The 27,677-nt window shown below is 44.7% G+C and overlaps 1 protein-coding gene across 1 annotated transcript in view; it reads right to left on the reverse strand.

Annotated features, from left to right (window-relative positions):
- Positions 1-7,088: 7,088 nt before the first annotated feature.
- LOC126232146 (uncharacterized) overlaps positions 7,089-27,677 on the reverse strand; it is a gene marked incomplete at both ends in the record, with an annotated part of 78,769 nt that continues 58,180 nt past the window's right edge. Inside the window, 3 exons of the mRNA XM_049942451.1 lie at positions 7,089-7,297; positions 15,578-15,753; positions 27,233-27,360. Coding sequence (XP_049798408.1) covers positions 7,089-7,297; positions 15,578-15,753; positions 27,233-27,360 — 513 coding nt within the window. The remainder of the gene's footprint in view (positions 7,298-15,577; positions 15,754-27,232; positions 27,361-27,677) is intronic.

The following is a 27,677-nucleotide window of genomic DNA, read 5'->3' on the forward strand; positions in this document are numbered from 1 at the left end:
GTCGAGTTTGCTGTTTTCTTAATTTGAGTTTGTTGTAGGCTGGGGTTCCGTGATTATTCCAAGATATAAGAAAGTGAGAGTCCTCTGCCCATGTCAGCAGAGAGAAATGGAGCAACAGATCCGCGGCCTTACTGCGAGCGCTTATCTTACTGCACGTAATTGGGCACTGTCCTTGCATTGTGAGAGAACTGTGACTCGAAGTTATCTATCGAATGTACATGACTGTAATGGATGCGTTAGGAACTTAACGTCCACATCCGACACACATGTTGTTGTGTCATGCTTTTAATAAATTTACAAGTACATAAATGAAACAGTCAATGTTTGGAAAGCGATAAACTTATTTTTAGCTCCTCGCGACTGTGAGTGCGGGAGCACGTGTGGTATTAATTGGGGTTCAGATACACAGGAGCTGCTGAAAACACTGAGCGGCATTACAGTGCAAGTCTGCAGATGATGAGCACTGAACGTTTACTAGAGTTGTGCCAAATATGTGTCTGTTGTTGGCCCTCGACTCTCTGTACGTGCATGCTTGGCCTAGGCTTGACAGTGACGTTACGCCGACACTGCACTCTGAAGACAGAAATTCGTCGCTTCTCTGCAGTCGTCATGGAACTGTTGATACCCTCGTAGACAGAACAGAACTCAGGCTGGACTCTGGCAGAACTCGTACCAGGCACTGGCAGAGCTGGAAATACTTGTCGTGTGTGGCGCCTCGAAGCTACAGGAGGAGTGGCTTACTACTTCTTTCTCTTAGCCGGTGGCGGTGCTACTTAGGTCTACAGCATCTCTGCGATCGATTGACGATGTTCTGCAGGCGATTATCGTCGACACCACATGTCACTTTCAACAGTGTCACAGGCGTCATCAGTGTATCATGATACACTGAGGAGAGGTAATGTAAAGTATAACACTGAAACGAGGTCTGGTGATGAGAAACTTTATGCTTCAATTCCCCCTTCCATTACTGGGGAAATACCAGCAATGCAAATTTCTTCCATCACCTGGATTCGAACCAGCTTACCTTTGAAGAGAGTACCACCACACAGTCATGTTTATGTGTACCATGGTGGAAGTTAGGGAGAGAGAAATGATTGGTGGTATTTATTGTAATAATTCCTTGGGTTTTTAACATAAGTGATTTTGATGTAGCAGAGGCTACACCAAGAGGTGAAGTTATCGAGGCAGATGGAGATATGCTGTTGAGTAAGATTTACAGTAACAAAAGAAGCGTGGTGTGCCAGACAAGGAGCTATACAGGAAACATAATTCATTGGGACACCTGGCACTTGCCAGTTTCCTCCCAGAGATCCGAATGTGCGACTAGTGCGGAATATTTCGCCAATGGAGGAGTCATCATACCACTTTTCAATATCAGGCCACATGTCCTGTGGACAGATACCAGTGGTTCCGATTACCTTCTGCATTCTCATGCCTTTGAGCACTGCTGACTCTTCAGGGTTTTAGGAGCAGGGGAAAAAAGTGCCTTGAAGCTCTATCCGCCCATCCATCATTATTGATGATCTTTTATTCTAAATTTAAGCAGTAGCGAGGTTCGAACCTGGGTTCCATGACGTTTTGATTAGTATACAAAGACACTACCCTTAAATCATAGGTGAGCTGTGGGAAATAAACTTGCATACAGTATGATATCACACAAACTGACTATAGGTAGTAGGAAATAAGAGCTTTCTTTTTTTTTTTTAAGAAGGTCGAAAGTAATGGAGTCATGAGCAGCCTCTCATAACAATTTCCTGAAATTGTAAGACGTCGTGGTCTCCTTCATTGCTTATATATACCGCCCTCACAATCATATTCTGCACGTCAAGACGCTTCATTCGAGCCCAAACTCGATAAGATAAAGTCAGTATTGTATGAATTCATGTAAACGATATGCAAATAACTAATAAATCGCAAGTGCGCACCGTGGTTGAAATACTCGAGGCAGGCGTACACACATACATTCTAGACACGACGGTCACAGGAGCTTTTAGCTCGAGAGAGGCAACTGCATCCCAGGAGGCCGGTCACAAGCTATCTACGTCGGCCGGTGACCGCCTGTAGAGCAGACAGCGTTTGCCCGAGTGAAAGGACGACCACGTGTTTGGCTTAAAAGCAAATTCCGCTACATTATGTGGGAGCGGTTAGCCTACGCATTCTTTACACATAGCAAGCAGTTTCAGAGATTTTCACAGCGAGACAGCAAACGCCAAACACCGATACTACAGATTTCCGTTGTAGAAGAGCAATGCTGATTGGCAGACGATATTTCTGACGCCTTGAGCTGAAGGTTTAATGGAAGAGATCGAAAGATATACCGCTTCACGTCTGGCGTGCAGAGGGGCCGTTCCGTTGTCGCTCTTGGAGCGAGAACACCTAACGAGAGCGTGCGCGCTCTTCCATGTATTCAAAGAGCGAGGAAGAAGTCTCTCCACAGTACTTCACTGGGAGAGCACCTCTGTCGAGAGCAAATCGAAGTGCAACTGTATATTGAGTCCTTGCGATTAAGCGTTTTTCACTGTGTTGGCTGCCACACTTATTGTGCGGTATGAATGGCCTGAGTAATAGTTAAACGCCTGCGAGCGAATTTTTGAGTTGCATTGCAGTGGACTGGTTATCTGACCGGTGTACCACGCCAATAGACTAGGGGCGAATAGGAGTCCTTGACTTCATCAAGGCATAGAGAGAGTTTGATTGGCGAAGGTCAATCCAGATAGAACGAGAGTTATCTTATTTGTCGGCAGCGAGCGGTGCAGACAGTAGTCATCACAGCTACAGCTCTTGCGACCCCCACATTTCCTCCACAACAGTACCCTTCACTGCACATCACACGTGACAGCCTCGACCGTACCTAGCAACATTCTAAACGATAATTATTCAAGTTGAGTAGGTGCGGCTCTCAGCCATTCTGCCAAGTCAATAACAATCTTAAACTTTGTACAAAACTTTCATTAGCGAATCCTATCCTTAAGATGTAACTTCACATTCTGAAAAGAACCCGAAAATAACGTGTTCAATTCATAACTAAAAGTGCTATTGTGATTTCTCAGAATTTTTGCAAAATAAATAATAGTTTTCGTTACTTTCATGTTTATCTTACACTAACTAGCACTACTCCAGTACCCAAGTGTCCCACTAGTTACGTATGAAATTTTGTGAATTTTTGTGTCATTTCCTTACAGTGGACGACTCCAGAAGGTATTTATTGCTGAAAGTTTTTCAGGCATTTCTCTTTAGAACGTTAGGAGTGTCCGTCTGACTTCTGTAGTAGTGTGGTGGTGGAAATTGCATCTTGCAGGGGGTGAAGGGTACATCTCAGATTAATCTGTTTCGCAGAATGACAGAATAGCACCAACCCACACGCTCACAAAATGTGTGGCTTTATAGTCTTGTGTTGTAAATGCTATATTTAATTCGTTTTGTGGCGTTATAGAAAGGTATTTTAAACTGAAACCAAAAGATATGGTGGTCATATTTATGTGACATTGTATGTCCCGAATTGTCGAGCAGTCATTAGATACAGTGAGTATATCTTTAACATATGAAGCACTGAGTCTGGCTTGTTGAGGTTTGTTGGTAACGTGTGGTTGTTATGGATGAGAGGAGAATGAATCCTTTTTCAATAGATTGTTCAGTTTATGGAAAATGTGGCAGTGTTTTTGTTAATGTGTACCACCAATCCCAGGGTTTCTGATCTGCAGAATGAGGTGCTGGTATCAGGATGTCTCACAAGCACCCATTGGCAGTACCATATGATTGTATGTTGTAGCAATTATCTGTGCTTTGTAGAGTGTAGAATGACTGGGACTGTGTTACGTGACTGTAACAATTTTCATTAAAATATAGTTGTAGCATTGAGATAAGATGTCAGTGATGAAGATCTCGTTGGAGCTGATGGAACAGACATATGGATTGAATGCTATGCTGCTGCTTTGTCTTGATGTCTTATGTGGCGAAATAAGGTTAGGTATAGGTTTTAAGCTGATGTTTTGGTGTGGCTGAAGATAAAGTTGGATTGCTTTTTGGAATAAGTGACTTGGATGTTAAAATGGAAGGTGACTGTGGCTGTTATCGTCATCTGTTGGACGATATGTGGACGTTGAAAGAGAGTGAATGTTATGGCAAACAGTGGTTCTAAACTGGATGTCTTTCATGTTAGGGATGCGACACAAGAAACTGTTGAGATGATGACGGTGAGCTCGACTGACGGTGTAGAAAACTATGGATCTGAACTCAATATCTTTGATGGCGAGGATGCAATGCATGTAGTTGTTGGGATGCGGAATGTAAGTTTAGTGTCGTGAATAATACGTTTACTTTATACTTATGAGATCATTCGAGTTGAGGCTGTGTAGATGATGCAGTTGTGTAAGGATTGCTCATTTGGGCACAGTTAACATGGGTGGTTTTACGAACTCCGAGTATGATGCAGTAGTTTGGGTCAGCAACTCCTGGTAATCAGTGAACGAAAAAACGTTCCAAGTTTTTGTTCATTCGATGAGTTATCTGTATGCGCTGTAAATATTCATTGCACGTTATTGACATCTTCGTAAATGCCATTTTCGGCTATGTTATGGTGATTTCAAAATGGGTCTCGGTCCGAAACAAGTCATCGAACGAATAAAAAATAAAAATTTGCAACTTGACGGGTTTTTCGTCCTACTGATGGGTGGTCTTGTTTGTAACTGGGATAGGCCAGGTGGTTCTGCGATACTGGGTCAGGTAGTCGTCACACAGGAAGTATTTGTGACATCTGTAGGCTTGGATTTGCGATTTAGGTGATGTTACACAATGGCAGCGACAACAGATCAGGGCTCAGCTCTTGATACGTTGGTCTGCTGTGGGCAAGCATCTAGTTCTGCTGGACAGTGATGCGTAAAGAAGCCGGCAGAGAAGCGCCACGGATTTAATAGTGGCGAGGGCAACTCTTTCAGACAGGGGCGTTGTAGCAGCCTGCTGGATGGTGCAAACCATTTCGAACATCGCTACGTGCTCAGAAGAGATTCGCACCAGTTTCTTCTTTCCCTCCCCCTCCCCCCCCCTATCTCGACCGAACTGCCACGACCTCTCCGATCTCTCTGGATTATCACGACCACTTTCCCCTGAAGATAAAATGGCTCTGAGCGCGATGGGGCTTAACATCTGAGGTCATCAGTCCCCTAGAAGTTAGAACTACTTAAACCTAACTAACCTAAGGACATTACACACATCCATGCCCGAGGCAGGATTCGAACCTGCGACCGTAGCGGTCACGCGGTTCCAGACTGAAGCGCCTAGAACCGTACGGCCACACCGGCCGGCCCCTGAAGATATCTTCAATGTCGGGCTTAAAGTTAACTTCCAGACAAACAGCTAGTGGTCCACAACTCTGTAAGGTCTTGTCGCTGCTCATTCTTTAATATCTTGTCGCCACTCGTGAGGAATTGAAACATCAACTACAGCTCACACGTTTGTTCTCGGTGTCCATAACAGTTTCAGTCATCATTATAGACATGCTGCAGAGTGCAGCTCAGTCTGTCAACAGACGGGGTAAGAATCTGCTTGTTTGGTAACTTGCTAACAATGCGTATTTCCTTTTATGTACCAGTATTATTCTTATGGTTATCTGCAGTAAATTATCGGCGACAGCCGAAATTTTGTAAAAGGTTTTTCTCAGTATTACAGTTGCTGGTTCTAATATACGGATATTCTTATGATAACTTACTTCCTTATCTGTTGTAACCCTTTTCGACCACCTTAGTTTCTTAATTTGTCGGCTTACTACCAATGAAAACCCTGCAAGTTCGATTGCCTGAAGTGGTGAAGAGTGACAACGGCAGGCATAAATAATTTTTCCGCTGAGGGAGCACAAGCCCACTGTCCCCCCTTCCTCTCATTTAAATGGAGTTACTCCCTGCCGAACAAGAAGCTATGAGGCAGGTACAAAGAGAGAATTAAACGATTACAACTCGTTTCATGTCTGGTGCACAATAGATAGATGATCGAGTAAGAGATAAAGTCCAGCAACGAGAATAAAATAATAAATTTAAAAAATATAGTGATTCGAACAAATAGAGTTGTTTAGCAGACAGGTGCGATAGCTGTGTTTCCTCAGTCCTACTACAGTTCATAGTATTAACACATCTAAGGATAATATTAACAATGTACCTCATACAATTAACTGTTCAGTTGCAAGTCGAAATATTGTTCGTCAAAGAAAATTAGTAAATACGAACAGTATCGTGCTAGGATCACACATGAGAAATTTAGATCACTACACGAGTTACAGTATTGACAGAAAATTAGCTTGTCTGTAGCCGCTATGTTGCAGAGACCATTCGCCATTTTTAAAAAGTCTTAGACTAGGTCTGAAAAGAAAACTACATGTGCAGAATTTTAGAGTGTTTATAGAAGATAAAAAGGAACACTTTTTTATATGAGGCACGTGTCGCACGCGTATGAAGGTCTTATCTGCACTGGCGTTCAGAGACGTTGTTCAAAGTGCTGTGGGATGGGCACTGTTTTAGAGGTGTTGCGGGCCTCCTACGGGAGGGAGACGAGGTGTTCAGTGTACCAGACACTGGCAGACACCCCAGGTGAGGTGGTCGCCTGTTAGGCTGAGGCTGCAAACATTATTTGTGAGACACCCACTTGTTTCGAGTGTGTTAGCGCCCAGCTGGCAATTCAGTAACGTCTCTAAAACATCACACAGCCTCTGTGCATCGCTGGCGTCGAAACCTTCATGGCCCACGAGCAGGTGGAGGGTACACCTTTGACCTTTGTGTCACATAAAATTTGTTCTTTTTAATCTTCTGTAAACAATCCAAAATTTTGTGTACGTAGTCTTTTTTTTTAGTCCCTGCATAATGAAGAAGTCAATAATACATCGAAATGAAGTAGTTAGCTTGTCATAGATCCAGACGGAGAGTTGCCGAGGAATCTAAAAACTGCCTTTGGAAAGAGCACCAGAGATTATCTTGCGTGGCGTACAAAATCACGCAAGATCTAAAACTACAAATTCAGAAACATATTTGAATCTCATTCCTCGAACAGCTGAACAGTTGTCAGCGCATAACCGTGAAGTGGCCGGGTCCCAGTGTTAAACTTACCTACAATCTTGAAATCGAAATCGTAGAATGAAAAGATGTACTCAGCTGCCCGGAACCAGTAGGTACGATGGAAAGCGTACAGGTCGTCAGCGAGGCTGAACATCTGCGACGCCTCTGGCTGCCGCTCCTTGCACAGCGCACTGAAGTCGTCGTCAAAGGAGAGGCTCCACGGATGATAGCTCAGCAGGCGTACACTCAACAGCGGCCGCCTGTAGCACACAAGGTGCCAGGTTAAAAGTTAAAAACGTATAATGTATAGTTTATGCAAGAGTGTACAAGTATCCAAAAATGTGTGTGAAATCTTACGGGACTTAACTGCTAAGGTCATCAGTCCCTAAGCTTACACACTACTTCACCTACATTATGCTAAGGACACACACACACACACACACACCCATACTCGAGGGAGGGCTCGAACCTCCGCCGGGACCATCCGCGCACCCCATGACTGCAGCGCCTGAGACCGCTCGGCTAATCCCGCGCGGCTAAAAGTATCCAGAGCGGATTTCCACTCAGCAGTGGATGAGAAACTTCCTGGCAGACGAGTACTGTGTGCCAGACTGGGACACAAACCTGGAACTTTTTCATTCTTTAAAGGATGCATAGTAACACAGCAAACAATCGCAAATCCGTTGGTCTTTTTAGCATTTTAGCGCATCGAGATTTCATCTTTAGATTTCGGAGCACTTGAGTGAGACACCGATTATAACTATTTCTTGCAGGTCATCCACTCCGTTCTGTGCTGCTATATCGTTTTAAGTGGTTTCAGACACATCAAACAGCAGAACTGCAGCGCTTGTCGCAGAATACCTCTTTTCTTTAAAGAAGAATTTCGTATGCATTGCAAGAGAGTGAACATGTGATATTTATGTTAAGGATATGAATGACTTGTTCAAATTAATTATAGATGATTTTAGACGCTGACATGTAGACATGTCTATCATGAGCTGAAGCAAAATCTTCCACATTACCACTTGAAAATGGCTCAAAACGCCGAAACTGCAATTGTAAAACAATTTTTATAATCAATGGCGAATATGACGTCCTTAAAAAAAAGACATAGAGCTGGGCAGGCAGGAACCGAGAGCCGCCGTCGCAGCCTTACTTCCGCCAGTAGCTCAGCCGCTGCCTTCCAGCCGTCACAGAAGCTCCCCTGCACGGCTGGCGGGACCAGCGCTCCCGGAAGGATGGGCACTGCAGTGACCAGAGGCCTCGGGAGTTGCTTCCTGGGCGAATCCTCACTCTGCAGTGCAGAGTGCAGCCACTTGAAACGTCGGGGATCCGACACACGGCTCTGACCTGCCAGGGAGTTTCCTGTCTGCTTTAGGTGATGTGACATCTGCGATAATTCTCCGTAAAGACTGTATGACAGCTGAAAGCAGAACTCCCACAGGAAGAAGAGCTCTATGGAGAAACGTGAATGTACCGTCAGGCAGGTCCACTTATTCAGTCCCTTTCAGCTAATCCGACGGCTATTGACAGCGCGATACGATGACTTAAGCTATTTGAAATCCGTCTTTGCAAATACCAAATATGTGTTTTTATTTCACAATACGTGTTTTACTTTACTCATTATACCCTTATCAGTTGTGGCATTTTTATAATGTTTCCGCTTACATCCGGCAGTGTGCATCCCACCATCTCACACTAGTATGCTTGACGTCCAGAAGTACATGTCTGCTGACGAAAAACTTGACAAAATGACGCTTCACTATTGCATACAAATGTTTAATTAGCTCTGAAGCATTCGCTCGGTCTCGTTTCGTGAGTGGTTGGTGCGGGTTTCTCGTTTGGCAGTGGAAATTATCATACGGAAATTGTTGGCTGTAAAACTTTGTCCTAAGGTCAGTGTTCCGTACATCGATTCGATGCATCTGTGTCAGGTACATGTTGTGATGAGAATAGAGCCCTCAGAATCGGGTATGAGACAATTTTTTTCCTGATTAATCTACGACCGCATTCCCTATAGCCCGTCAACGATGGAAAGTTTCCATACTGCCAGATACAATGCAGAACAATCAGTACTCCCTGTACTCCTTGTAGTATGGTCCTTGGTTATCACTGTTACTTGACAACGACGTTGTCAATTAAAGCATGAAGCTGCATCATAATGAGTTGCGTGTGATGTCTGGGTCTCCAGTTTGACCGGAAAGCTGTCCCTCCCATAAGACATGTGGTGCCATGGTGCTAAGGCTCGCAAATCATTTCCACGCTACGTACACCAGCACGCTGTTCTGCTTGGAGGTACAGTACCAGACCTACTCCACTGACAAGCTGGGACTCAGAACCCGTGCCGTGATGAAAATCATCATCTCTACGCCCCAGATGAAGGATGTACGTGCACACTGACAATGATCTGAATAAACATTATACGGAGATTTGGTTGGAGAAGAATTTCGGGAAAGGGCTGTTTTTAACGTAATAGAGCCGTTCATTCCATAAGGCAACGAAAGAACGGATTTAAATGCAGCAAGGAAGTGAACAAACAATATCCACTGAAACAAGCTCTAAAGAAAATCTCGAAACTTCTGGACAGTTCGGAATGTACTACACAGCTATAATGATACCATATTCAGTTTAGGAGCAAGTGCGTTGCAACACAAAGTGGCAAATAAACAGAGGACGCTATAAATACTCGCCACATGGAGCTGGAGTGTCGACAAGCGGGGCAGGCCGCTGCCACGGAAGGTTCAAATGGCTCTGAGCACTATGGGACTCAACTACTGAGGTCATTAGTCCCCTAGAACTTAGAACTAGTTAAACCTAACTAACCTAAGGACATCTCAAACATCCATGCCCGAGGCAGGATTCGAACCTGCGACCGTAGCGTGCCACGGAAGGCAATCGCCGACAATCTGCGTGCAGAGGCAGGGTCAGTGTGCTATAGGCGGCTTTGGCCTGTAGTGCTGGAGCCATTACTGAAGGTATCATGCGAGTCCAGTAATGAAGTGGATTGGCGGAATTTAGAAATGACCGACTGTAAAGGGCGATACGTGAACTACAGAAAGACACGAAATGGTGCGCTGCGTGGACTACGAGGGCGGTACCGAAGTTCCACCACTGCCGCTGGAGCTCTGTGACCCCCTCCCCTCTTACATCTCCGGTTTTCGACTTTGTACTGACATCCAACAGAAGATAAACACGCTGGGTCGTATGAATAAAAAAGACGACGTTCTCTGGAGAAGATTCTCGGAGCAAAAGGACATGCTCTGAGAAAGCTCTTAGGAGCAAAACATTCGAAGCCATAATCTGTGACGAGAGGGTTCCTTTTTCTCACTACCTCTGCTCCCTGCTGAGTTCTCGGTGTGTGTGGTCTGCCATGTCCGGCACACAAAGCACGTGCAGTGTCACGTGTCATTCAGCTCGCTCAAACGGGCGACATGTCTGGAACCGGCACCAGTGTGTTGCACTATGTTTCATTTTGTTTATTTTATGTGCGCCAACAAATTATTAAGACAATTACGTATACAGGTTACGAAAATGCATTTTCTTGAGATGTTACCGAATTTACAACATGCGGAAAACGTTTCAGTTATAGAAGTTAGGCGAACGTTATGCGAACGAAATCTTAAAATTACGTGACTTTTTATCTACTCCAAGCCGGAACTGTGTCAGAGTTCTCTAACACGAGATAATTTTGGTTACCATGGTGAACATCGGGAATTGTCAGTGACACCGTTGTTTGGTGTAGGCCTATACCGAAGTTTTCTTGTACGTTAGTCTGAAAACTTAGGTCTAGTAAAAAGCAGCAAGAATGTTTTAATTTTAACTTCTTTTGAAAGGTCGTCCCCTCTTCTTTGGTGATTTTCTGGAGGGAAGTTCACCAGGCAAGTAATGCTCTTGTTGTGAAACCCATATAAACTTCTACAGTATCTCTGTTCAGCATTTTGTTGGGCTACATATATCTTTCATTGCCTTCGAAGCAGCATGAATTCTGTCATTACTGTCAAAAAGTATGTAAAACTTAACCTGAACAGAACTTACTCAGCTCAAAGAATGCTAAAGAGCTCGTTTCAATGTTTTCCGATTGTGAGAAGCTCCTCTAGTTTTATTCATACGTAATCGGAGAACATTCTTTGTCTTAAGCAACATCCCTCACCTTTTTACTCACGTTGAGCACGTTCTCGGGTGGAGTATATTCTCTGACTCGTTTTACTCATGTTAACCTCAAAATGTCCTCCCAAAATTTCCAGAACGAAGTATATCCTCCGTTTTACTGACACGCCCCACTATACTTCGACAGCACCTCAGCTCTCACCTGGACTCTCCCAGTGGTTCTTCGCCGATCATCTCCCACCCTTCGTCGTCGTCTTCATTGCTTCACCACTCACAGAGAGCCGTAGTCTGGCAGCTCCTTCGCCACTGCCTCCGTCAAATGCTCCACCACCGTCGCCGCCACCTGCGCCACAGTCGACTCCCTCTCCAGCAGCGTCGCTGCCTCTGTCGCCAACACCGTCGCCAGCCCCAAACAGCGGCCCGCCCCATCGCCCCCACCACTGCCGGTGCAGGAAGTTCCAACCACATCCACCACCACTGCAGCTTCGTCACCGCCGTCATAAACTCCTGTCAATGTCCTTATCTACACACAACTGGGGCCACCTATTACACCACAACCCTCATGCATGCAGTCATAAGACCAAACAAATGAAATAGAATAGATAAAACCTCACGATTCCAAATGAAACCAAGCCAAAAATGATTTCACTAAATTTACGGACATGAAACCAATAATTCCTCTCAACTATCGTCCTTGTATCTACATCTACATACATAATCCGCAAGCCACCGTGCGGTGCGTGGCGGAGGGTACCCTGTTCCACAACTAGTCGTTTCCTTTCCTGTTCCGCTCGCTGACAGAGCGAGGGACAGACGCCTGTCTATATGCCTCCTTAGGAGCCGTAATTCCTCGTATCTTGTCTTCCGTGGCCCCTACCAGAAATGTATGCTGGCGTCATTAGGATCGTTCTGCAGCCAGCTTCAAGTGCCGGTTCTCTGCACTTCCTCAGTTGTTTTCTTCGAAATAAGAGTCTTCTTCCCTCCAACAATTCCCTGCTGAGCCCCCGAAGCATATACGTAACACTTGCATGCTGATCGAAACTCCGGTAAGAAATCTACCTGCTCCGCCTGAATTGTTTCGATGCCTTCTTTCAATCCGACCTGGCGCAGATCCCAAACACTCGAGCAATGCTGTACAAGAAGTCGCTCTGGTGTCCTAAACGGGGTCTCCCTCACACAGGAACCACACTTTCACAAAACTCTCCCAATAAACCGAAGCCGACCGTTGGCCTTCCCTACCAGAATCCTCACATGTTTATTCCATTTCATCTCGCTTCGCAAGATTACGGCCAGATATTTAAACGAAGTGACCGTGGTAAGCACGGTAAGTGGTAAGTGGTTTCGAACTGAGAATATGTTCAAGGATTCTGCAGGAAACAGCTGTTAGGGATATTGGTCTGTAATTTTGTGGGTCCGTCCTTTTACCTTTCTTATACACTAGAGTCACTTGCACTTTTTTCCACTCGCTTGGTTCTTAGCGCTGATCGCAAGATTCGCGGTAAATGCAAGCTAAGTAAGGGGCCAGTGCCGCACACTACTCTTTGTAAAACCAAACTGGCATTCCACCTAGGCATTGCCACTTATTTATTTTCAGCTGTTTCAGCCGTTTCTCTACGCCAGCGGTACTCATTACTATGATTTCCATACGGGACTCTGTGCGATGGTCAAACGACGGCACGTTTGTACCATTCTCCTGCGTGAACGATTTCTTAAACGAGGAATTTTTTTTAACTTCGGCCTTTCTTTTGGAATATTCTACCGCCAAAAGCAGACTGGTCAACGTGTGACTGAATAGAAGCGGTAGATCCGCTTAACGATTTTGCAGAGGACCGAAACTTTTTCCGCTTCTCCGGTGGTAGCTGTTGTGTGCTTCGCGCACAGATCTTTTCACAGACGCACGAATCTCTACAAATCTTTCTGTCCTCATTTGCGCGTTCTCTTTTGAACCGAGAATGTAACAGCCTTTCGTTCCTCAGCATTTTCCGAATTTTGTTATTAAAGCACGAAGAGTCTTTTCCGCCCTTTATCCACTTAGTAGGCGCATACTTTTCCGGATCACGATTTACAGTCTCTTTAAACTTTAGCCATAATTTTTCTATGGCCATAATTTTGGAATTAAATGATTGTATTTTATTGTCTGAGACGCTGACAACTGCATATCAACTCTCCTAGCGTTCTCGACTGATTTACTAACTTTCGTAACCATAGTCGCTATGACAACATCATGATCACTAATCCCCATCTCTATGGTGACGCCATCGATAAGGTCGAGCCTGTTTGTGCTGGCTGACGAACTAGCTGCTCAACACAGTTTTCGGAAAACGTGTTCAAAAGTCCTTCACAAGACTGTCTGTCTGCACGAGCTGCAGTGAATCCATAGACGTCCCAGTCTATACTCGGTAGGTTAAGGTCACCGCCAGCTAGTGTCGCGTGATCTGGATATTTATGCAATGCTGACTATTTACCTTCTTTGAATGGCTACACATCTGTCCCAGCGGAGTCGGGTGGGTGGTAAAATCATCCAACAACTAATATGGTTTCACCTTGTCCTGTTATGTGCGACGACGTAACTTCACTATAGCACTCAAATTCAACCTCAGTAATGAGAATATTTTTTGTCAATTGCAATAAACACTTCGCCTCCTACGGCATCGAATATGTCTTTCCGATAAACATTCCAAGACTCGCTAAATATCTCAGAGTTTTTTTACTTTGGGTCTTACCCAGCTCTCAATTCAAGAATAATTTGAGGCTGAGAACGTTCATGGAGGAGAGTAAATTTGGGAACTATGTTATAAATACTTCCACAGTTGACTGATGAAAGTTTCAGAGTCGAACTGACTTTACTCTGAAAGCTATCTGATTTCCCTAAATGTGTACCAACTGGCGAGTGTTCATGAGAGTACCTCAAACTACTGGCTACCCTGAAACCCCCCATGTACTCTCCACAAGTACTCTGCTATCCGATTAGCTGCTTCCTTTGTGTATCGCACCCCTGTCTTGAAATCACTGTTCCCTTCATTCCCACTGCCTGACACAATATCGATAGTTTTATCCCGTCACACTATCTGCATGTGTCTATACACAGTGAACCAGTAACCCACTCACAGTTCTGATGACAGATGTGGAGTAGCAAACCAAAAATCCCCACACAATAAACATTGTGGAGTAACAATACCGTTCCCCAAAAACAGCTCCAGTTGGCTACAAATCATGTTCAATCATCCTGCATAATACTTTATCCTGAGTGTGTATTTTACCACCCTGACCGTGATCTGTGCTACTGCGTGTCTCTGTCCGAGCCATCCTATAGCACATAATTTCGTTCCACACACTGACCACAGCTTTATATCCACATCAGTTCCCATGATGAACTTAACTGTGGATGTCGGTTGATCACCTTCATTTCAAAACACCTGGCCCATTTCCCAGACACACTCATCCCAAAGTGACTCCCCTACCGACCTCTTCAGGTATAACTGCAGGAGTCTTTCATCCTATTGATAGTAATCACATCCTAATCCATGTTCTCCACCTCCACAGCTACCCCACAATAAGCCACCTAAAAGAGTCCAACAACACCGCCACAAGACCTGTGGCGCCTGCTGGGAGCTTGCCCATTCCCACATAGGAAGCCACCTGGTCACCCTCCATAGTGCCAACATATCTCCTACACTACTCCATTCCACCGCCCCATATGTCAACCACTCGAGAGACTATTCCGCTTTCCTCCCGCTCACAACCTCCAGTATTTATGCTCTATGCTACGGACTGATTTAAACACACCAACCACAGGACGAAATATAAGAACGATGGCTATCCGCTTCCTGCCCTCTGCTGACGTCTTCCCATCTTCCCTCATCGCTGCTTAGATTTTTCCTCCATCTACTGAGATGAACATGACTTGTATCCTCTTTTCCTCACCGACTGGATGCCAGTATCTGGACTAGAGTCGCTACTACATGGTATTACCGTAATTTCTCCCGAAGCGTTTTTTTTTTTTTTTTTTTTTGTCCCGCATAACACGAGGACACGCTCACTTTTCGTGTCAGGTTCCACATCATTGTTTCCGCAAATTATGAAAACTTCGGAAGTGTCTGTAACGATCAATACTTTCTCTAGTAAATGCAGTAACGTCGTTTATTGTGTCAGTTTTCTCCGCTGGTCTGTTACGTAATACGTGGCACATTTTAAGACACAATACGAATCAAAAAATCGAAGGCTAAACGGAGTCAAAAACCTTTGTAAATCACGAGTTTCTTTAACCATATCCTTCACTACTGCCTATTAGTGCTAGTTCTTTACTCCATTTTGAATTAAATGACCCCTGTGTTTTCTATAACTTTAATGAATACTTCCATGGATAAAAATGAGACAAACTCCAATAAACCATAGTGAGTAAGACAGACATTTGAGTGTACACTGGTTCATACCTGATTATCACATGCCCTGGCCTGTCCTTGTCTTCTTCCACCTCGTAGTGCTCCACCTGTTTGTTGGCGAATTGCAAGTCCTGTAACCATCCGGTTGATTTCGTGCGCAGCATGTCTTTCACACGTTCCATGTCCTTAATCCAACCGTGGAGTTGCTGATCACTTGCGTGCTTACCCTGAGACACACAGAAAATAGTTCAAATTACTTTCGTAACATCCACAAGCAGCAGCCTGTCTTAATATACAGTTACATGTAGCACTATTACATGACACTGAAATTACTGCCAGCGCATGAGTGAAGTACATTCAGTTTTGTACAGGCATAAAAACATTAATGCACAGCAGATGCCTAGTGGGGTTTTATTAAATAAATACATTTCTCAAACTGTGACATCCGATTAGAGAGGTGCAGATATTTCTTGGTAGTTGACATTACAGACGTCTGAATGTATGAATGTATACTCCCGTGACGATGTATCCAACTGAAATGTTCTGGAGCTGCCAGCAGCGTCGAGTTCCTATGTGTAAAGCCACATGGCGTGGCTGGAACTCTGAGCAGATTCTATTCAAACTTTTGAACGATTTTCGAAAATAGAATGGCCAGACTGTTGACAAATACGTCAAAATCCTACTCGTTACCAACGCTGTGAGAAACCTGAACACATGTTATGACCTTCTACAAACGCAACGATAGACATCAGCCGCTCCATATCTGAAACATTATCTGAGTTAATTGCGCACACACGAAATGTCAGTTTGACTCAAAATGTTGTAGTGTTTGTCTGTTGCCTGGCTGATCGCTTTTGCCGAAAATTTGCGTTTGTTGCTCGTCATCTAACACAATGTCGTCTGTATCTGAACACGTCTCGAATATTGCAGATTTGAAGGAATGTATTGACTGTCCGAGTGTTAAGATCATTTTTTCTGGACCATTTTCGAGTGCGAAGTTCACATTTGTGTCACGTATTAAGGTCTATGCTCCTTTGACGTTGTACAAATTGTAGGCTTCTAAGTCACTGTAATATATGGCCATTTAAATTACATAATTTCATACTTGAAAAATCACTCACAAAAATCTATAAGGTGCTCCCTGTTGATTTAGAATCATGACATTTAGGAAGAAGCCAGATTTCAGAGTGCAAATAAAGGAAAAAAAATCTTAAAATCCATAATTGGTAACTATATAACTCTAGAAAATACTTTTCGTATTATTTTTTATCAGTCTATCTATTTGTCTGTCCATCTGTTAAGAATCTTTTTCTCTGGATACGTTCTGGGTATCATGTTCAAATTATGTCACATACAAAGGTATACGGACCCTTGGCGGCGTAAAAATTGTAAGCTTATAACTCACTCCAGTCAACAGATACGGCCGTTTATGTCTCGTGTTTTGATAATCGAAAACTCACTCATCGACTTGTAATCATGCGATTTGGCAACAACTAAGTTTTCCGGTACAAGAAAAGCAAAAATCTGAAACTTGTTAACTTTTAATTATATCACATAAAAATGTCGTTTTCTATTTGGACATACATTGTATTCACCACCTGTTGAAAGTATAACATACGAACATTACTGCATCCAAACATAAAATGTATGTTGTATTCATGATTTAGTACGTAAACAGAAATATGTTTTTAAATCTTCTCTCCCTACATACATAAACTAAAGTCCTCTGCTTGCTTGTTCTTGTTTGTTTGGGCTGGGCTGAGGAAATAACGTAGAATTTCTGGACCGATCTTAGTATTGCTGGGAGCAGTATCTTGCCAGTAAAGTTACAGAGTTTCGATAACCGGTAAAAATCATTAGGAATCTCGATTCCCAGGATGGGGAGTCTGTACAGAACCCTTAGTGCGTGAGTCCCTCTCGCACTTGCCCATTCTGTTTTCCTTTTTTCTATCTACCCTAGCTTCACCCAGTGTGTTGTTCTGGAAGGTGAGTGCTCACCACAGACATGGGTGCCGTCGGGGGAGTCTGAGGGAAGTGGGACGGAACTGCTCTTGTTCTCTGTATGTGGGGTCCCCAATCCTTTTGGGTCACACTGAAACAGGTGACAGTGGTTCCACAATAGATTATATTGAGATAGGGAACCAACACTCGAGAGTGCATATTTATTGTGTTAAGGACATGCACAGCATACACCACCTAACAACAATGTAGCTCATAGCAACGACTGTCAGTCTGAATGAATGCATGTATTGCAATGATGCCTGCAGTTCTCCACACCCTTGCAAAAGATCTCGGGTGTCCGTTGTGCACAGAACAGTAGCATCTGATAAACAGTGTACACACCTGACCACCAAACGGACCTACTGTACATAACTAGGCTCGTAGCACTCAAGCATCGCAGTGGCGCATTAACCTGTGCCGCAAGCACACCACTGACCCTGATGTCAGCTGTCCATTGCATCAGATAGCTTGTGTCGTGTTCATGGTGAGGTGTGTTGCTGTGTACAGTGCACAATGAGGAATCAAAGATGAAATGTGCAAGCACTGGGACGAACGGATTTTGAGCCCTATGTCTGCTTGTGTCAATCCAGTATCGTTCACAGCGCTGTAGTGTCCAACTTCATACAGTTTTTATTGTTTGTGGATGAGGCCTCATTCATACGTGATGTTGTTTTCAAAAACCAAACAGGCAGATCTAGAATGAGGACAACACCCACGCTAGCCATATCGGAGGCCAACAGCAAAGATTCTCAGTCAAGGTATTTTAGGGCATTATCCAAGATCATTCCACTTTGATGTTAATGTTTGCAAGCACCTGAAGAATACTCACCTCATTGTAGGACTGGAAAGGGGGGGGGGGGTCCTCTCTGATGACCATTGCGATCGCTGGATCTTACAACCCTCGACTTCATTCTCTGAGGTTATGCCAAGATGTAGGTGTACGAAACACCTGTAGATACCGCTGAACACCTGCTTGCCAGGGTGCAAGCTGCCTGCCTCCTGGTACAACATTGTTGCTCACGGGCGAGGCCTCCGCGACGAGTGCGGCCGCTTCATGTTTAAAGATGATTAAAGATGTAGCTGTTGTCACACGCGTCGACTCAGTCTGTGTCTCGACAAGTTTCTACAGAGTTGTCACTTCCGCCCAGCTGCTCAGAACAATGCAGTGTGACATGTCTTGGAAGACAGTAGCGTGACTGACTCGATTCCACTATCGCAGTAGCCGCCACGATACAGGAATGACCTGTGAGGATATGCTGACATCACTCCGAAACTGTGATCACAGAGAGAGCGTCATGCAGTCAAAGGTCGTGAGGTGGTGGTGTGAATGTGGGATATTTCCAAGAACACTGCCATCCTGAATTTGGAATCATCAACTGTATGTCAGTCCGACACCTTAAGCAAGTGTACGGTGCTGGAGAGAAAAACGGATTTACTTGTGTTGCAGATATGTGCAAATATTACTTTCTTAATAAAATTTTTGTACTTGTTTAGATACTCCAGAGCTCATTTTTTACAGTTCTTTTGTCAGCTGTCTTTATTTACCAGGCGACATCTACACTCTTTTTGGAGAACTGTCGAGATGATTTCCCAAGTTTCTGCAATGTGTCGCTCAAAACGTAGCCGATCAGCAGCTACTTGCAGCCAGCATATTCCATTTCGTGCGTTTCTGTCACAGCACAATCCCACTCGTTTAATATGTGGAAATTCTTCTTCTTACGAGAAATAAACCCGTTTGTGCTGCCTTGCGTCCACGCTTGGTAAGTAATGAGAGTAGTAGCAAGTTGAGAGAGGCGTGTTCAAATGTGTACCAACACGCTGGGCACTGTCGCAATGCGCTATGTGTAAGTAATGTTAGTGGGGAGAGAAGAAGCGTGATGAACTGCGACTTGAGTTGCTGATCAGCGCACGCTGCGTGGCTGAACGGTTTTGTAAACAGGCGCCAGTGGCGACACCTACAACGTGCTGACATGAGGAAAGTTTCCAACCGATTTCTCAAACCCAAACAGCAGTTGACCGGCGTTGCCTGGTGAAACGTTGTTATGATGCCTCGTGTAAGGAGGAGAAATGCGCACCATCACGTTTCCGACTTTGATAAAGGTCCGATTGTAGCCTATCGCGATTGCGGTTTATCGTATCGCGACATTGCTGCTCGCTTTGGTCGAGATCCAATGACTGTTAGCAGAGTATGGAATCGGTGGGTTCAGGAAGGTAATACGGAACGCCGTGCTGTATCCCAACGGCCTCGTATCACTAGCAGTCGAGATGACCGGCACCTTATCCGCATGGCTGTAATGGATCGTGCAGCCATGTCCAGATGGGGACGTTTGCAAGACAACAATCATCTGCACGAACAGTTCGACGACGCTTGCAGCAGTATGGACTATCAGCTTGGAGACTGTGGCTGCGGTTACCCTTGACGCTGCATCACAGACAGGAGCGCCTGCTATGGTGTAGTCAACGACGAACCCGGGTGCACGAATGGCAAAACGTAATTTTTTCGGATGAATCCAGGTTCTGTTTACGGCATCATGATGGTCGCATCCATGTTTGGCGACGTCGCGGTGAACGCACATTGCCCGCATCTCGTGGTCGTGCGGTAGCGTTCTCGCTTCCCACGCCCGGGTTCCCGGGTTCGATTCCCGGCGGGGTCAGGGATTTTCTCTGCCTCGTGATGGCTGGGTGTTGTGTGCTGTCCTTAGGTTAGTTAGGTTTAAGTAGTTCTAAGTTCTAGGGGACTGATGACCATAGATGTTAAGTCCCATAGTGCTCAGAGCCATTTGAACCATTTTTTTGAACGCACATTGGAAGCGTGTATTCGTCATCGCCATACTGGCGTATCACCCGGCGTGATGGTATGGGGTGCCATTGGTTACACGTCTCGGTCACCTCTTGTTCGCAATGACGGCACTTTGAAGAGTGGACGTTACATTGCAGATGTCTTACGACCCGTGGCTCTACCTTCATTCGATCCCTGCGAAATCCTAGATTTCAGCAGGACAATTCCTGACCGCATGTTGCAGGTCCTGTATGGGCCTTTCTGGATACAGAAAATGTTCGACTGCTGCCCTGGCCAGCACATTCTCCAGATCTCTCACCAATTGAAAACGTCTGGTCAATGGTGGCCGAGCAACTGGCTCGTCACAATACGTCAGTCACTACTCTTGATGAAGTGTGGTATCGTGTTGAGGCTGCATGGGCAGCTGTACCTGTACACGCCATCAAAGCTCTGTTTGATTCAATGCCCAGACGTATCAAGGCCGTTATTACGGCCAGAGGTGGTTGTTCTGGGTGCTGATTTCTCAGGATCTACGCACCGAAATTCCATGAAAATGTAATCACTGTCAGTTCTAGACTAATATATTTGTCCAATGAATACCCGTTTATCATCTGGATTTCTTTTTGGTGTAGCAATTTTAATGGCTAGTAGTGTAAATGATTCTTATGGGTTCTACTTCTTCTTTTCTAGCTGTGAGCAGGCGTTACTCGCTGTGGGATCTGAACCCAGCAGCTGATAATGATGATGACGATGATGATGATCTCTGGGGAACGACTTCGATTGTTCAGAGGCAGATATCGCTTATTCTACAGTATTAAATTTTTTGTTTGTTATTTTTGAGATGCTCTAGTTTGTACTGAATGCGATTATCGCTGTTTTGACGCGACCACCAGCTACTAGTTCTTTTGCACCTGTGTTTTCGTTTGGGTTTGTCCATATTCTTTCAGACACATTCCCCTGCCGACGTCATACACCTCCTCTAGTACCCATGCTGGATATGCCCTTAATGACAAACATGCCCGCTGATGATGAGTTGCTGGAAGTGTATTCCAGTAATGAACACAACAACAGTTTTACTTGTAAGTACCCAGAATTTATTATTATTATTATACGAACACGGATTTTTATTTCTCCTTCCTTAGATACTTATCAACTGCGTCTCTTTCTCCTTCTTGCATGCAGAGTTATTAGGAGTTGGACGTGTTGTTGAGGGGAAGAGCATTGTCCAAGTTAGGGGGAGAGCTGTCGTGACGTCATGGGGTGAGTCGATACCAGAGCGGTCATACTGAGTCACTTTTCTGAGGTGCAGGAAAGGGGGTCGTGTAAGACACTCAGCTGTATGCTCTGCCTTGATTTATGTTCATAAGATTTTGATCAAATTATTGTGGGGTCCAGCAACATCTCTCTTCAAAAGTATATACTGCTAACAAAAAGCATGTCCTAATGCCCAGAATCATGACGAGAGGAGTTTAAATTGATTTCCATGTTTGCTTCTCACTAGTGATAGAAATTAACCAAAAAATACAGGGCATACAGATAGACAACAAACACCAGATGTCCAGTGACGTTCTAATTTCTCGTTTATGGCCGAATGTAGGAAATCCATAAGAAGAAGACAAACATTAACACGCTGTGTGGCACATCGACAAAGAAGTCGAGCGTAAATTAGGTGGTCCCCTCTTCTTGTCCATATTAGCCGAGAAACATCCAAAAAGTGTAGACCTGCTGCTAATCTCTGAAGACGATAGGCAACACAACGTTTGGATAAAATGCATGTCCCACCTACGTCCCTCTGAAATGAAAACAAAAAAGGTGCAAGATATTTTTGCTGTACATGTCTCAAGACGTTTACCAAGAACATGTATCTTGAAAGACACCTGATTGACTGCTAGAGCCAGGAAACAATAGGTGTGGAAATGATTATCAAGGATAAACGGTTCTTGAAGTTTAAGAATGCCTGTCACCAACACCTCTGTCCGTTCGTCGTTTACGTCGATTTAGAGCGCCTCCTAGCTCCTGTGGTACAGTGTGAACGTGGTGCCTCTGCCTCCCGTATCACTGTCACAAAATGATGCATACGATATGTGGCTACCCATCAAGATCTGTGCACTAAAATTAAAATCTTATGCCAAGGGAATAGGGCGAGATGGCTGCTCACTGAGCTTCTTGTACGGGATGTTTATAACATTTATAGTGAAAACGTACTCATGACCAACGTGAAGGAGAATGATGCACTGTACAAGCAGGCAGCTGATCGTTATACCTGGGGACTGTGACTGGACAGAAGTGAGGAAGCTCCCTGTAGAGACTGTTGCCACGTAACGGGGAAGTCCCAGAGTGCAGCTGACAACCCATGTAACTGTAAGTACCAACTGCCACAGCACACAGCCATCTTTTCCACAATTTCAGTGAGCATGATGCCCACTTTCTAGTTCAGCACTTTGACGAGTCTGGATAGTAGGATGAAAAGATCAGTGTCATTGCTGACACCGTTGACAAATATATGCCGCTTCAAAGAGGATCACACCACTTCCTGGATTCACAACGCTTCATGCTCACGTCTCTTTAGAAATTTTTCTTAACCAACGCGTCCTGAAGATATTCGTAGCAAAGGGAGCCACTTATCTCGATGGTGTAGGGTTTCAGCTTGTGATGGAGAAGAGGTCTTTCTACACGAATATCTGGACTCTCTAGTAAAGTAAGAGGCATTTCCATAATGAATGCAGTAAACAGGCACTTGGTGAATGAATGGCAGGACGGCATCTCGGATTTATCAGAACATGTAAAATGATGAACACCAATGGACATCTGACCGCCAACATCTTCGAGAAGTTCTGCAGCATATGGCTGAGATTACGTGGGATGCCATGTTAAGAAAGACACAAGCCAGCAGCGAAGTCTTGACCAACGTTGAGATGCATGTCTTCCTGGAACATGCGGTCCACGAGTGACTTTGCCAATGTGTGCGCAGGTATTCCAAGGCAAATAACTTGCAAATAATCGAGGGGGAGTACAGGTTGTCTGACGATTTCAGTTTAATCCTTTACCTGGATGTAAACTGTCTCTAAAGGCAAACCATGCAACAACGTCTACCATTTGGAGGGTTCTGATGGATGTCCAAAGGGGAAATCAGCAGACTGAGGAAAGAGATCAAATATGTGGCTGCTGATGCTGTTGAGGGATATGTCCTAGAGTTAGAGCTGGACTATCCCACAAGTCTGCATGACAGACACGGTGATTTGCACAGCCTGAAAGACTTTCACGTTCAGGGACTTCAACAGGTGCCTCCTCAAGGGCATTGGCGCTGCACCACAAATGGTTATCAGGAGACCTTTCGATTGAGGTTATATACTGAGGTATATACTGCAATTCCAGCTGGAAGCAGGGGTGTCCTACCACGATCACAGGTGGTTCATCGGGGGGCATAGGTGTGGAAATCTGCTGCACCCAGACTATTTACTGATGTGTCTGGGTGGGTTTATTTGTTAGTAAAAAGATAAAAAGGTGTTCCACTTGACTGGGTGTGTGTGGAATAGTTTGATGAACTGTTTGTCACAGTTCTGACTGCATGTTCGAGATTATGAATGTTTCATTGCACACTGCGTGCGTCCATGTGTGCGTGTGTGTGTGTGTGTGAGAGAGAGAGAGAGAGAGAGAGAGAGAGAGAGAGAGAGAGAGAAAGGGAGAGAGACAGAGTATATATTTCGTGTGGAACATGTACAATATGCATCCGTGTAAAGAAAGTATTTTATATGTTTATGGTGCGTGCGTGTGTGTGTGTGTGTGTGTATTGTTTTTGAGTTGCCATTGCTTTTGCTGTTCTAAGTATGTACACACTGAAAACTTCTCTCTCTCTCTCTCTCTCTCTCTCTCTGAGTTACTAATAAGTGTTTAATACATTGGAAATTAAAAAATTACCTTATTCACAAAAGAATGTGTATATTGTAATGAATCAATTACGAAATAACAAAACTGTTACGTATATAACAAATACGAGAAAAAATGGAAATTAAAAAGCTTTCAGTTGTTTTCACAATACAGTTGTTCTTCTTTTTCATATTTTTTGAATGAAATACCTCCTTTATCAGTTTTATATTGATGGCAGGAGCCAGAGAAAAAAGAAATCATTTTAGAATACAATATTTTTTAAATTTACATACATACATACATGGCCGACCGGTTCTAGACGGGATCGCGATTTATCGCCTCCAATTCGTATTTGCGTAAGTAGAGCTTTGCGGATGTGCGCCAGGAATACTGCACGCGTTTACGTGTGTGTGTGTGTGTGTGTGTGTGTGTGTGTGTGTGGGACGTGCGTCACGTCCTCGCAGTGACAGCGTGCGGTTAGCGGGCAGCGGGCAGCTAACATCCCGTTTGTGGTCTGAGCCGCTTCGCGCTTCCGACAGCCCGGCTGTGGGCGTCACGACAACACAGGGCGAGGGGGGCCAGCGAGCGACACGGGCCGAGTCCACACAGTAGGGGGTGCAGCGCACAGACAAACCCAAAATCACTGTAGTGGTGACACGTGGCTGCAGTCGACTCTTACCAGTACGTCGACAAGCAGTATAGAAAACGAAAAATAAAATTCAGAATTTCCCTCGTTGTGCAGGAGCAGTGAATTGGAAGGTGGTGCACACTTTTATATCTGCACCCTCCAATACGTTGAATCCGTCGTCCTTGCCATGGCGCCACTGCGCTTTCTGCCGTCTAGACCTAATCTATGCCGGCCGGTGTGGCCGAGCGGTCCTAAGCGCTTCAGTCTGGAACCGCGCGACTGCTACTGTCGCTGGTTCGAATCCTGCCTCTGGCATGGATGTGTGTGATGTCCTTAGTTTAGTTAGGTTTAAGTAGTTCTAAGTTCTAGGGACTGATGACCTGATAAGTTAAGTCCCGTAGTGCTCAGAGCCATTTGAACTATTCTGAACATACATACATACATATTTGCACACAGTATGATGTGAGAGCCCAGTTACCAGGGGCACAGGGTCAAAATCGTAAGCTGCGTCGTTACCTGGGCCACAGCACGCTTTGCCGTACTACTCTGTAGGGCTGTAGTGAAGAACCACGAGAGGAATTATCTCGAATACGAATACCTCAAGACTGCTGCAGCTGTCTGAAGACTCAAGTTTCATTCAGAAAGCAAAGTGTGTCTTTAAATCGAAACTATCTGTACAACATTGGTTTCACGGAATAACTTTTCGCAATTACACTTTTCCTAAGCAGGTGCAGTGTATGACCAACGAAGCGTATCTGCACAGCAAATGTAATAAAGAAGTCGTCCTTCAAACATTCTCGCAAGCTGTGAGGTACTAACTCTACAAAATATTGGATACGTATCAGGTAAATTGCCTTTGCTGCAGTGAAATGCTTGGATTATGGTAACGAAAACAAGATGCAATGACAGGACACGATACGATGTCGGCAGAAACCATTCTTAAATACGGAACCCGCTACTATCAATCGTTGAAATTACCATCCCGCAAACATCGGTAATATTTATAGGAATAAGATTTAATCTACCCAGAACCTTCTCAGGTCACTAAAACAGGTATCGCCTAATTCTCTTCTCAAAGGATCCAAAATGAGGCTCACACGATACTTTAGGGACTGGCACGTTGCTACATACGCCACAAAAAGTTACACAAAGACACAGATCATACTGCGTCCTTTTACTTTCCATGTATACTACTGTCAGAATCCAAACAGTCATAATGCACAGTGGCCATTCTATGTGTTAAGGTTGGGTTGTTTGGGGAAGGAGACCAGACAGCGAGGTCATCGGTCTCATCTGATTAGGGAAGGACGGGGAAGGAAGTCGGCCATGCCCTAAATCAGAATGGCAGGAGACGGGATTGAACCGTCGTCCTCCCGAATGCGAGTCCAGTGTATGTGTTAAGACCACATAACTGTTATTCTCGGTAGTGGGAACATCACTGGTGGTAGTGTTCATAAATCATAGACAGAGAATTCAGACTCGATAATGGTTCGAGTTAGGCCAGGAGACACGTGCAGAAAGGCTAACGACTGAGATGAATGCTCTCAGAAAGCAGCATCCGGTTTCAGGTTAGTCTGGCACGGATTTTCATTGGCCTTGACGCATTCACCAGATATTCCGCTTGTGACTGTAGTAGCACAGTGCCTTTAACAAAGCCACTCGCAGACGCAACACGCGCTAACTGGTGGACCCCAACTGCAGGTTTTCGTTATTGACGCGCGTCCTCTGTGGCTGCGGCGGCTGGGGCATTGCCGTGCTGGCTGGCAGTGGTGAGCACAGGGGGCCGCCAATGGCGTCGAGCCACAAGTGTCAGCTGCGCTATCGTCTGGCCATGGAGTCCTGGGAAATGGTCACGTGAATGTTAAGGTGGGAAGACGTTGAACAGTTGTGTCGAAATGTATGAATTATGTGGTATGTATACAGGTTCATTACGAGATTTGAAGTTGCCGAACCTCCATGTTGAGAGAAGTAATTTTATAGGCCTTCCTTCCATATGGAGTAGAGATTCTTAGGAAGAGAAGATTCTGATGGAGACTTGAAATGCCACACTGAGACTCTAGACCACTCTCCACTAAATATGAAGCTAACATGCTTCAGCTTGTGAAGCAGGATTGGATGCAAAGTTATCTGAATCTGTTAAAGAAGTAGCTAGCAAATACGAGAAAAGAAAGATACAGACGATTTTCTTCGATCTCTAACCATTCCGAGCTTAGCCTCCCTGTATCATAGCCCCAAAAGGCTCACAGAAGTAGAGGTTGGTTCAGAATTCTTCCATATGGTTAGTATTAGAACTGGAGAGCCAAAGATAGCTAGAGTGTGAAGAAGGTAAACTGGGAAACACTCTCCAAGAACTGACCAGGTGGTGTGTGTCATTTTCTCACCCCCTGTACGTTTAATACAGTTTATAAGAGGAGGAAAAAACTCCACTTACCATACGTTCGAATGCGAGGGGAACCAACAGCTGTGGGGCGTGCGTCGCATCGAGTGAGAGCAGCGGCGCCAAGTCCCGCCAGTAGCTGGAGAGTCCTTTCCGGAAAACAGCCGCCTGGACCTGCAGATCTGCACAAGACGGGAGACGACGGACTGGTGAACAAGCCAGTGGATCAGACTTCTGTAGGAAGCACAGCTTTCACTTTCTGCCCCCACAAAGTGTATGCAGGTAGCATTTACCTTTCGAAACTAGATCAATATACAATGTCAGTAATCGTATGAGTTACAGCATGGACACCTTGACCGGACGCAAAGCTCATATTCCAACGACAGATTTGAAGAGCACATCAAGCAAAGAGAGAGGAGCACCATCACCTAACGTAGATCCAGTAATAAAAATTAACCTAATGGTAGAAGTATCAAAATACCTGAAGAAGTGGAAATAT

This window comes from Schistocerca nitens, unplaced genomic scaffold, assembly GCF_023898315.1.
Source record: "Schistocerca nitens isolate TAMUIC-IGC-003100 unplaced genomic scaffold, iqSchNite1.1 HiC_scaffold_454, whole genome shotgun sequence".
NCBI classification, from domain to species: domain Eukaryota; kingdom Metazoa; phylum Arthropoda; class Insecta; order Orthoptera; family Acrididae; genus Schistocerca; species Schistocerca nitens.